The 12,621-nt window shown below is 37.3% G+C and overlaps 2 protein-coding genes across 2 annotated transcripts; both read left to right on the forward strand.

The window, feature by feature from the left end:
* The first annotated feature begins 1,636 nt into the window (after positions 1–1,636).
* LOC141439766 (lipase 1-like) lies at positions 1,637–3,452 on the forward strand. Its single transcript, XM_074104135.1, has one exon. It carries the CDS (start codon positions 1,683–1,685, stop codon positions 2,862–2,864), a length of 1,182 nt encoding a protein of 393 aa, XP_073960236.1. The 5' UTR covers positions 1,637–1,682; the 3' UTR covers positions 2,865–3,452.
* Positions 3,453–7,561: 4,109 nt separating this feature from the next.
* Positions 7,562–8,883, forward strand: LOC141439965 (lipase 1-like). The gene has a single exon (XM_074104427.1). It carries the CDS (start codon positions 7,678–7,680, stop codon positions 8,881–8,883), a length of 1,206 nt encoding a protein of 401 aa, XP_073960528.1. The 5' UTR covers positions 7,562–7,677.
* The last annotated feature ends 3,738 nt before the right edge of the window (positions 8,884–12,621 follow it).

The raw sequence follows: 12,621 nt of genomic DNA on the forward strand, positions 1-12,621 counted from the left end.
AGACACCTTCATCATCAGAGAACACTCGTCGCTAGCTGTGACCTTAGCAAGCACCGGATACGACGTTTGGGCAGGTAACTTAAGAGGGAACAAGTACAGCAGGCGACATATTAAATTAAACCCACATAAAAACCTAAAATTCTGGGATTACAGCTTCAATGAAGCCTATGATAGACCACATACTAAAGACTACAGGAGAAAGTAAGTTACAGACCCTATGGCATTCACTAGGAACCACAATGCACTTTGTGCTTCTTTCTAAAAGACCCGAATACAACAAGAAAATTAAACTACTTGTAGCGTTGGCGCCAGTGGCGTTTGTATATCATTTCATACCACCGTTATCCATTACTGCCCAACATGATCCAGCTCTTGGTGAAGTTGTCAAATCTTTGAACGCCGAAGAAGTTTTCAAAAAAAAATCCTCGATCATACTTTGATCAGATCTTTATTCAGACTAATTTGTAGCCAAGATTGACTCAGCTACGAATTGTGTTTTGTAGATGTACCTTTTCACATCACTTGATTTTGACATCATGCGTTTTGAGCCCAGTTCTCTTAAAACTCTTATCAGACATTATCCTGCAGCTACGTCGAGAAAGAGCCTGATACATTGGGATCAAATGGTACTCAGCAAGACGTTTTGTAGTTTTGACTACGGGAAAAAGGGGAACAAGGAACGGTACATAATACCCCCTGACTACAACGTGCGTGAAGTTAGCGCAAAAGTGGCGTTGCTCGTTGGCCGAAATGGGGATCATCTCTAGAATTAAGGATGTAGAATTTTTAAGAACGCTATTACCAAATGTAGGTCCTCACTGAAAACCAGCGCCACGGCTTGCCGTGGCATTATGCTGACTGGGGACCTGTTTAGCGTCATGTATGTCTTTATTTGTTCTATGTTTGTTCCTATGTTTGTTTTTATGGCGTTAAATAAATGTACTTTCTTTCTTTCTTTTCTTTCTTTAGTATATTACCATATAATGAAGCCAGTTTTAGAATCAAGTTGACTTCGTTTGGGGTAACGATATGACTCAAACATTGTTTTCTTACATATTTCAATTGCTAGAAAAATATTAATAATATGACCTAATTTTGTTACGGTACAACCTAATTATTCATTAAAAACATATTATTATGTAGGCTGATCAATTTATCTGTGAATCTAAAATATTTTAATGTCGTTCGCATAAAGTATATTATTGCTTGGTCTGATTCACCGGTAAGTTGGTCCGTCTGTAATTAATAGTTTAGGGCATTTGACAATCAGTGTGGACTAGACATCGTACCTACTGTTCCGTGGGACGCAAACGAAGACGCGAGCAACATTTCTAGTATCAAATATATTGACCCGGATAACTCACGTCTTAAATCGAGTATTTGATATTTGATATGAGTGAGTCTCACGGTAGTTTCATGTTCAACATTTCTAGTATTGAACATTGGTGGCATCGTATTAAAATGTGTATTAAATAATCTTCTTAAGACTAATATAAACAGACATTCCACCAATCTTTTGGTAGACCTAGCCAACGCATTAACATATTATCTTACTAACCTTTTTTAAATTGTGAAGGCCAAATAAACTGCGTCATGTATAAAATAAGCCTATCGACCACGTTTAAAATCATTTTCAACAATTTAAAGTGACTGAGTGCGTTCAGGGCAAATTTGTGTACAATATGTATATATTGCAAATCTTCCTGATATATCGCTTATTTCTTCCGATGAACGCTTCAAATCTATTCAGTTCCAAAGTACCCGAGGACGCAACATTAAATTTTACTGCTCTAGGATTTAAATATGGGCATACTGTGGAAGAACACGAAGTTGTTACTGAAGATGGTTACATCCTGACGCTGTTCAGAATACCTGGTAGAAGAAAAACGCCCATTCTCATCATGCATGGCACAGGCGACCACGCTGACACGTTTATAGTTCGAGGCAAAAAATCATTAGCAATAGCCCTAGCTAATGCGTCGCACGACGTCTGGGTCGGTAACCTCCGAGGCAACAAGTACGCTAGACGCCATCTCAAGTTAAATCCCGACACAGACCAAGAGTTTTGGGATTTCAGTTTCCATGAAGTAGGAAATTATGATCTTCCAGCAACCATAGACTACGTTTTAAATGCTACAGGCGAACCAAAGCTGCAGAGTATCGGGCATTCGCAAGGCTCTACGATCCATTTCGTGCTGCTATCAACGAAACCAGAATACAATGAGAAAATTAAACTTTTCATCGCATTAGCTCCAGTGGCCTATCTTAATCACATAACGCCTCCAGTGTCTACTATATCAGATATAGGACCCGCAATTGATCAATTCGCAAGGCAAATCGGCATGGAAGAAATACCTGGTGACAAACTACCAAAAATAAACTTCAATAATTTAAAATGTGGACTGGGAACGGAGAATTCATTACAATGCGCGGCATTATCATTATTTTATTCAATCGGTTTTGATCCTAAAACTATAGAGTCTGATTTCTTTCAAATTCTCATCGGCCATTACCCCGGAACTACTTCGAGGAAGACCTTGACTCATTATAACCAGATAGCGTTGAGGAAGAAATTTTCTTATTATGATAACGGTCCAAAATGGAACAAAAAGATTTACGGAAGTGCCTTGCCTCCGGAATATGATTTGCGGCAAATTAAGGTCAAAACAGCAATGCTTGTCGGAAGGAGTGACCTCATAGCAACAGTGAAGGACTCTGAAATTTTGAGAACGTTGCTGCCTAATGTTGTACGTCATCATTTGATGAAGCCTAAATCTTGGAACCATGTTGACTTTATTTGGAGAGTAGATATGGATGTTTATATGTTTCCTGTAATACTTGAGTTATTAGATAAGTATGACTGAGCACTGTTTTAGGTTGTGAGGAAGGACTTAGCCTCAGTTGATATCATGTGTGTGCTGACGTAATATTTCTTGCGCCGGCAATGATTATATATGTTAAACAAGAGCGTGTCGGATACGCTCAAAATAGGGTTCCGTAGCCATTACTAAAAAAATAAGTAATATTTTTCTAAGGATTTCGTATTTTATACGGAATCTTCCAAGTTTAGGTAGGTATATTTTATACCTTAGGCTGCTATTTACTCTTAAACTACTAATAATTGACAAGCAAACTTAGCTGTTATAGTTTTCCTTGTAAGTTTTATATACTTACTACCATCCTTAATTTTTTCAAATTTTTCCACCCACCGGTTTAGATTTTAGAGGGGGAGGGGACGCTCGATTTTAATGAAAATATAAATAAATAAATAAATATCACGGGACAATTCACACCAATTGACCTAGTCCCAAAGTAAGCTTAGCAAAACTTGTGTTATGGGTACTAAGCAATGGATAAATATGGGGGCACGGTAGTGCCCCCGCCAAGTCGAGCAAAACAAAAACAAAGGCACGGCCGTACCATACTTTTCTCGAAGCCATTCAGGCTATTTTCAACATCCTGTAATTTCGTTATGGGTAAAGCTAGAACCCCGAATTTTCAGGTACCTATAGGGCCTAATGGGACTTAGATATAGTATTAATAATATTCAATTTTAACTTGTAGATTTATTAGAGCTATTACATGCTAAAGTTCCTCAGTTTTGTCACTGACATACCTACTCACTGACTAACGATCATCATAATTCTAAGGTACTTCTAGCAGACCCACAAGCTCTAAATTTTAAATATAATTAGTTTTTAGCCTATATAGTCACAGAAAAATCGAAAATGTTAAAATATCAGTCACGCTTCAAAATTATATAAACTGCATAAGTAAGTTTGTAATCCCATATAAATACTTGCGATTACAAAGTTACACAGCAATTACTTTATTGAACTTATGTATTATATGTGGTCTTACTACCTGACTATTAAGGTTTAAAAACAAATTGTTCTCTATGTTAGTGTGTGTGTGTGTGTGTTTGTGTGTTTTTGTCCGGTTGGTCGGCCGAAGTATCGCTGGGCTGATGCTGTGGAGGCGGATCTGCGACAGCTTCAAGCCGGCAATTGGCGTGAAGTTGCGCAAGATCGGCTCAAGAGGCAAGCTCTCGTTTCGGAGGCCAAGACTCATTTTGGGTCACTGAGACAAACTAGTTAGTTCTTAGTTAGCAAAAAAGTTTGTATTGGATTTTTTTACAAAAAATTATTACTGAACTATATGTTTTTAAAACATTGTACGGAGGTGCGGAACCCTTCATGCGCGAGTCGCTCGCACTCGCACTTGAGGGGTTATTCTTTATCCCCCTTATTCATCAACGACAATCAAACCTATTTTAGTTAAAATGCCGCTAAAATCCGTTTGTCCTTATCTGTCACTTCGATATTTGTATTTGTTAGAAAGGGACAAAGCATTTGTTAGTTAACATAGGCTTGTTAAGTTTTATGAATAAGGGGGTATTTATTTACTCTAAGTTTAGATGTAACCAAAGATGTACCTAAATAAGGCAGCTAATATCTATTCATAGATTTATGTAAAAAAAAATGGAGATGTTATTCAAATGACGCATACAGTCAAATTTAGTAGTTTGTCTTCCGGAGTCAAGAGTTCCAAGGGCGAGAGCATACTCAGGTTGTTTGACGCACAGAAATAAACAGTTAAGAGGATTAAATTGTGTAGTTACGGCTAAAGTATCATTTATTTACACACACTATGTATACAAAAATTAACAATTTTATACGATACTAGCTGTTGCCCGCAGCTCCGTCCGCGTAGTACTCGTTTATCGCTATCCCGCGGGAACTATGCAATTTTCTGGGATAAAACTATCCTAGGTCCTTCCCGGGGCTCGAATATTGGATTTCATCAAAATCGGTTCAGCGGCTTAGACGTGATTGAGTAACAAACATCCAAACATCTTCACAAACTTTCAAGTTTATAATATTAGTATATAGGATTAATCGGATAGCGGCCCGCGGATTAAAAGAGTAGAATTATAAAGAAGAAGATGATGATGCTGATGATAATGATGTTTATAATAATGATGTGTTCTGCAAAGTTGTAGTAAATTATTTTGTTCTTCATCAATATTGACGATGGGATGGCCAAGTGGTTAGCTAACCTGTCTACGAAGCTTGAGGTCCCGGGTTCGATTCCCGGCCGGGGCAAATATTTGTATGAATAATACGAATGTTTGCTCTCGGGTCTTGGATGTGTAATATGTCATCATCATCCCAGCCTATATACGTCCCACTGCTGGGCACAGGCCTCCTCTCAGAATGAGAGGGCTAGGGCCGTAGTTCCCACGCGGGCCCAGTGCGGATTGGGAAATTCACATACACCATTGAATTGCTTCGCAGGTTGTGCAGGTTTCCTCACGATGTTTTCCTTCACCGTAAAGCTCGTAGTAAATTTCATATGTAATTCCGCACATGAATTTCGAAAAACTCAGAAGTGCGAGCCGGGGTTTGAACCCACGACACTGCTTCAGAGGCGATAGGTCAAACCACTAGGCCACCACGGCTCCTCAATAACGGCGGTTTAATATGTATTTAATATATGTATATTTATCTTTATAAGAAGTTTATTTTTAATTGACCTGGGAGAGCCAAAAAGTTGCTCTGAAAATTCACCCTTTTATGAGATTCTTAAAATTAAAAAAAAAAAATAAAAAAAAATATCAAGGGACAATTCACACCAATTGACCTAGTCCCAAAGTAAGCTTAGCAAAGCTTGTGTTATGGGTACTAAGCAACGGCTAAATATAATTATATAGATAGATACAAACTTAAATACATATTAAACACCCAAGACCCGAGAACAAACATTCGTATTTTTCATACAAATATCTGCCCCGACACGGGAATCGAACCGGGACCTCAAGCTTCGTCGTCAGGTTCTCTAACCACTAGGCCATCTGGTCGTCTAATGAGGAAAATTTATTTAAGAATATAAACTTTATAAGTATGTTTATTCGTTGCCTAGTATCCATAGTAGGTACAAGCTTTGCTTAATTTGGGACTATGTTAATTATTATTGGCACGCGATTAAAGGAATTTTTGGGTCATTATCTTACACCTTGGGTTACACTATTGGAGGTTTAGTACAGATCACTCAATTTTTTTCAAAGTCAAAGTCAAAATATCTTTTTTCAATTTAGGCTTAAACAAGCACTTATGAATATCTTTGTTGATGAGTGATTTTTTTTAAATCGGTCCAGTAGTCTCAGAGCAATTGCATTCAATGCAAACAAACAACCAAACAAACAAACAAATATTTCCTCTTTAAAGGTACTTGTACGTATTCAATAAACTTATAGAACTCTGTTCATGTCTTAATGTTTTTTTTATATTTAGTTGTTTTAAAGTTCAAAGTCTACTTTTAAAAAAGCTCGTACCTCGTAACTGATATTTTTCTGAATAAACTTTATACACATTATTACAAAGTTCAGTTTTGTTAACCTATTGATTTGGGATACGAGTTTTTTTCAAAGTAGTGATAAAATGCCCCCAAGAGTCAATTTTTTGGCTAGGCAGTGATGTCGAATTTCAAGGGTAATGGGAATTTCTAAAACACCGAGGTCTTCATTGAGGTTGCAATTGAGAATATCAGGATGAAAAACCGGCCAAGAAGCGTACACACGGCGGGAAGTGACTTTATTTTATACTAGCTTATGCCCGCGGCTTCACCCGCGTGGTATTCGGTTATCCACTCTGTTCCCTCGGGAACTATGTATTTTCCCGGACTAAAAGGAGGCTTTATCACTCTCTGGCCCATAAACTATCTCTATGCCAAAAATCACGTCGATCCGTCGCTCTGTTTCCACGTGAAAGACGGACAAACATACAAAAAAACCAAAAACATGTAAACACACACTTTCGAATATATAATATTAGTATGGACTATTATAAAGAAAAGATAAAAGAGTAACGTTACCTCCATAAAAACGTGTTTCTATGGTTCCGTACTAAGAATACATGTTAAAATTTCTAGAGGTCCATATTACTAAATCACGTTATACCGGACCTACATAGGTACACCACAGCTACGTCAGCACGACGCATAAATGTATGTAGCGGATAAACAAGATAAGGATATCGTAATTTTGAACATGAAACTACCGTGAGACTCACTCATAGGTATTAAATATAATGACCCGGATAACTCACGTCTTAAATCGAGTTTAGCGTCTTAAATCGTATCCGGGTAATTATCTATATAAATAAAAATGAATCGTAAAATTTGTTGCTAAGCGCAAAACTCGGGAACGGCTGGACCGATTTCACTAATTATTTTTTTGTTGTGTTCGTTATTGTCAGAAGAAGGTTTTTATGGGATAAAATTTATAGAAATTACAACGGGGGCGAAGCCGCGGGCAACAGCTAGTATTTAATATAAGGATATCGTAGTTCAAAAATACAGAACATGGTTATGGCTAATAAAGATTACAGAAATATCTAATCTAGTTACGGAACCCGTGCTACGCGAATCGAACTCGCAGTTGACCAGTTTTTTTATCTTTCAGTGTTATGTTAAATAGTGTTCCAACGTTAATTACCTAGACATACTTCTAATTTATTTTCATTGTTAATTGTACACGCAATCTCAATTGCAAACAGCGAAGTAAACGTATCGATAACAATAATTATCAATACCTCATTAATGTAAGAACTAAAACATTTTTTGATTAACCACACCTTGTTTGAAATTCAAAACAACAGCTGGTTGTTGGTAAAAAAAATGAAACAATCATATTGCAAAACCACAATTGTAATATTAGCCATTCTGACAACTACTCAAGCACTTTTTAAAGGAACACCAGAAGATGCTAAGCTTAATTTCACTGAACTTGGACATAAATACGGTCATAGAGTCGAAGAATATGACGTAGAGACTGAAGATGGATACATACTGAAGCTATTCCATATTCCGGGTAAGAAAAAAGGACCTGTACTCCTTGTACACGGGATCACCAATACGGCAGATGCATTCATTATACGAGGGAAGAAATCCCTTGCAATAACGTTAGCTGATGATGATTACGACGTCTGGGCAGGAAATACAAGAGGCAACAGATATGGACGAAGACATACTCATTTAAATCCTGATATAGACAAGAGTTTTTGGGACTTCAGTTTTCACGAAGCAGGTTACTATGATTTAGCAGCAACTATTGACTTCATCCTGAATGCGACTGGAGAGAAGAATCTGAGATCAATCGGCCATTCGCAAGGAACAACTGTACATTTTGTCTTGATGTCTACAAAGCCAGAATACAATGAGAAGATTGAAATTTTCATAGCGCTGGCTCCTGTAGCATTCTTAAACCACCTAAAGCCTCCATTGTCAACTGTTCTTGAGCTAGGACCAATTATAAATCTTGATTTTGAAGATCTAGGTTTGGAAGAATTGTTTCGTGACCACGACTCAGCGACAGAGTTAATGAAAATTTTATGTAGTCAAGGTATTATTGGTTTATTATGTTATTTAGATGTCTTCTCACCTTTATCTGGTCTTGATCCGAAGCGTGTAGAACCTGAGTTTTATGAAGTTATCGTAGGGCATACACCAGCAGGAACTAACAGAAAGACTTTAGTGCATTTTAGTCAAGTGTCCCTGAACAAAAGATTTGCTTACTACGACTATGGTTTGTCGAAAAATTTACAAAGGTACGGTTCGTCTGTACCACCGAGTTATGATTTGGGAAAAGTGATGGCGAGGGTAGCTTTAATGGTTGGTAAAAATGATTCAGTGGCTACTGTGGAAGATGTAGATATATTGAGGAAGAAGCTGTCTAATGTAGCTGGTTATTATTTATTGGAGCCGGAGCTTTGGAATCATGTGGACTTTGTATGGGCTAATGATATGGATGTGTATCTGTATCCTAAAATATTTTCGGTGCTGCAAAAGTTTGAAGAACACAACGCATGCAGTAACGATATCTAAAAACTGTTAAATAAAAAAATGGCCTTGTTTCTTGTGGTAAACATTAACCCTGGCAAATAACAATATTAACTAAAGTTACTTCGAAACCAATTTGTTAACGATATTTTAACTGCAAGACCACAATGTTCTAAACTGTAAGTTTTTAACGAAAAATTTGATGGTGCACCAGTGGGAATTCGAACCCACATCTCTTGGCTTCATGAGCCGAGTATGCTGCCAACTGCACCAGATTGAACCTAGTAACCCAAAAACAGTAGTGGTGTGTGCCAACTTTTCGTTTAAAAAAAAACTTTAATTTCGTTCAATTAACTTACTGCTAATAAAAATAATAAAAATTAAAATTGAATAGTTATAGTCAAATATATCGTGGGTAACCAGCAGTAGCGTGGCACCGTGACAACTCGATTCCCACCGCATTGCTTGAATTTTAAACGGACTTCAATGATGATTTGATGATAAATGTTACAATGATAAGTACTAAGCGTATATGAAGTAACCCTATGCATAGCGAAAATATTCACTCCATGCTACCAGTAAATGGAGTTCAACGCATTTACTATTACTATTTCGTTAATATTGCCATTTTGTTTTTTCAATTTTGCCATTTTTCTTTTGATAATTCAAGCAGGAAAATAATAAAATGTATATTTTGTAATGTTATAAGAAATAAAATAATACACTTAGGTAATATAATTATTCCAACTGAAAATTACTCAACTCTGATAAAGTTTAATTACAAAACGAACACGGACTAAAGTAATAATAATAAATGGCCGCCACTGAAGATTCTGTACAAATTTATAAATAAATTATTAATAAATATCTGGGAACAAATTGACACCAATTGACCTAAGTAGTTCCAAACTAAGCAAAGCTTGTAGGTACTATGGATAGTCTAGGCAACGGATAAACATACTGATACAGATAAATACAATGAAACCTGGGTAACTGGGACACTGGGACCTGCAAATTTGTCTCTCTTATAGAGGTATTCCACTTACCCACTGTCTCAGATCATCCCAGCCTATATATGTCCCACTGCAGGGCACAGGCCTCCTCTCAGAATGAGAGGGCTTGGGCACTAGTTCCCACGCGGGTCTAGTGCGGATTGGGAACTTCACACACACCGTTGAATTGCTTCGCAGGTTTGTGCAGGTTTCCTCACGATGTGTTTCCTTTACCGTAAAGATCGTGGTAAATTTCAAATGTAATTCCGCACATGAATTTCGAAAAACTCAGAGGTGCGAGCCGGGGTTTGAACCCACAATCGTCTGCTTGAGAGGCCATAGGTCAAACCACTCGGCCACCACGGCCAACAATGCAGCTTCCGCCAGGAAGTTAGTATCAGTATTTGTTAACAAGAACGTCTTTCCTGTTCCAGCGCCTCACGCTTTTACAATCAAATATTATAATTAAAAGCACATGTTTACACTTCAGCTCAGAAATAGAGACAATTTGAACGATCCCTAATTATTTTTTTTGTTTTTACGTGCATTTATAAGTGTGTTTTTCTAATGTTTTTTAAATTTGACGACCGGATGGCCAAGTGGTTAGAGAACCTGACTACGAAGCTTGAGGTCCCGGGTTCGATTCCCGGCCGGGGCAGATATTTGTGTGAATAACACGAATGTTTGTTCTCGGGTCTTGGATATTTAATATGTATTTATCTATATAAGTATGTTTATCCGTTGCCTATCCATAGTACAAGCTTTGCTTAGTTGGGGACTAGTTCTGGTGTCAAGTGTCCCATGATATTTATTTTATTTATTTATTTTAAACTATTAATTTTAATATGAATTAAGCTCCTGCAGATATTTTTAGAGCAACAATACTTACCTAATTCTAACAAGTATGTATCTAGAAAACTTTAGGCGTAGAAGTTTATCTATTGGATTTATTTATTCATCTCGCGGAAACCTAGGTCCTATAGGTTCGGAAAAAATATTTTATGTCCTTGCCAGGGTCTCAAACTGTCTCAGTACTTACAAAATTTTATTTAAATCTGCTTAGCCGTTTAAGCTTCAAGAGCTAACAGACAGACAGAGTTACTTTCGCTTTTATATTCATCATCATCATCATCATCATCATCATCCCAGCCTATATACGTCCCACTGCTGGGCACCGACCTCTATATTTATAAGTAAGGATAAATAATGACATTATTTTTGTTTGTACATATGTCCCACTAATATTATAAATTCGAAAGTTTGTAAGTCTGTTTGTTTGTCACCACGTCTAAACCACTGAACTGATTTAGATGAAATCGGTATAGATAGTCTGACTCCAGAGGAAGAACATAAAGTTGAATTCCGGTAAATTGCATAGTTCCCGCCGCGCGAGATAGCGATAAATCGAATTCTACGCAAGTGGGTCGCGGGCAACAGGCTAGGTACTTGATATTGGAAAAAAGTTGGCAAACAGTTACCCTGTGCATTTTTATTTGGAAGTGGAGCACCAGGATCTAATTAAATTCAAATTCAAATCATTTATTCAGTAAATAGGCCGCAATGTTTGGGCACTTTTACACGTCATTTTTAGGATTCCGGAGCCAAAACAGCAAAAACGGAACCCTTATAGTTGTGACTATAAATTAAACTAAAAATATACAAGTTTAAAATCCATAAGCTTAACAATATACAACCTTAAATATAGCAAATTAATGTAGGACAGGCTACTAGGCTGGTTATGTACGATGGTTATGTTTATTTATTTATTTATTTATTTATTAAGCCTCTTTATTCAGATGCAAACATACAAAATACTTAAATCATAATACATTTTTTTTTTCCCCATTCAGTCTTCAGCATCTGTGTGCCTGTTGGCAAAGGCCTCCCCCAGCAGTCTCCAATCCCTCTCGCATGCAGCTACTTTCAGTACATCAATTAGGTCCTTATATGAATCTTTCATGTTACATTCTGTTAGTTCTCTTCTAATATTCATGATTTCATGTTCAAGTTCGATGGCACTCAGTGTCGGCTCTTGTCTGTGTGTAACTCTATGATGGTTTTTCATATGTTTTCTAGATGGCTTTGTCTGGATTACTTTCAGTTTAGCTCTTACCATTCTGTGGTTTGTGTTAAAGTTTAGACTTTTTACTACACTACAGTCGTTGAATTCTTTACATTTGTTGGTCAAGATGTAATCGATTTCGTTTTAATACCTGCCATCAGGTGACACCCAGGTCCATCTTTGATGGTTATGTACCATCACCCAAATAAGTGGTATGTCGCTAAAGTCGAACTTTCAAGTTGACAGACACGTCTATTGGCATTATTGTTTTACGACATGCAAACGATTATCAACTTTAGGGTGGTAGACCACATATTTGGGTGATTGAAGGTACACCTACGGGGAACAAAGGGGTTTCTCATACCTACCAATAAATTGTTATGGAACTAAGTCCGTATCTTATTACGGAACCCTTATAAACCCCCTTGCAAAAAAAAACGGATTCCTATGGTTTTTTTATTTTATGTGCATGAAAGCTTACTTCCTAAGCTTCAATGCCTAAAAATCTGAAAAACCATAGGTGCCCGTTTTTTTTTTGCAAGGGGGTTAGTTTTACCATGTATGTTTGTCCGTCCGGCGTCCGTCCGTGCGTCCGTCCGTCCGGGGCTTAATTTAAGTGGCCCCATATATATACGGTACGATCGATCTGATGAAAATCGTAACGATTGGTCGTAAAGAGCCATACACCGTCGATCATCGTTACGATATTCGTGATTGCATGGGGTTTTG

Source organism: Choristoneura fumiferana, chromosome 21 (assembly GCF_025370935.1).
Source record: "Choristoneura fumiferana chromosome 21, NRCan_CFum_1, whole genome shotgun sequence".
Lineage (NCBI taxonomy): Eukaryota > Metazoa > Arthropoda > Insecta > Lepidoptera > Tortricidae > Choristoneura > Choristoneura fumiferana.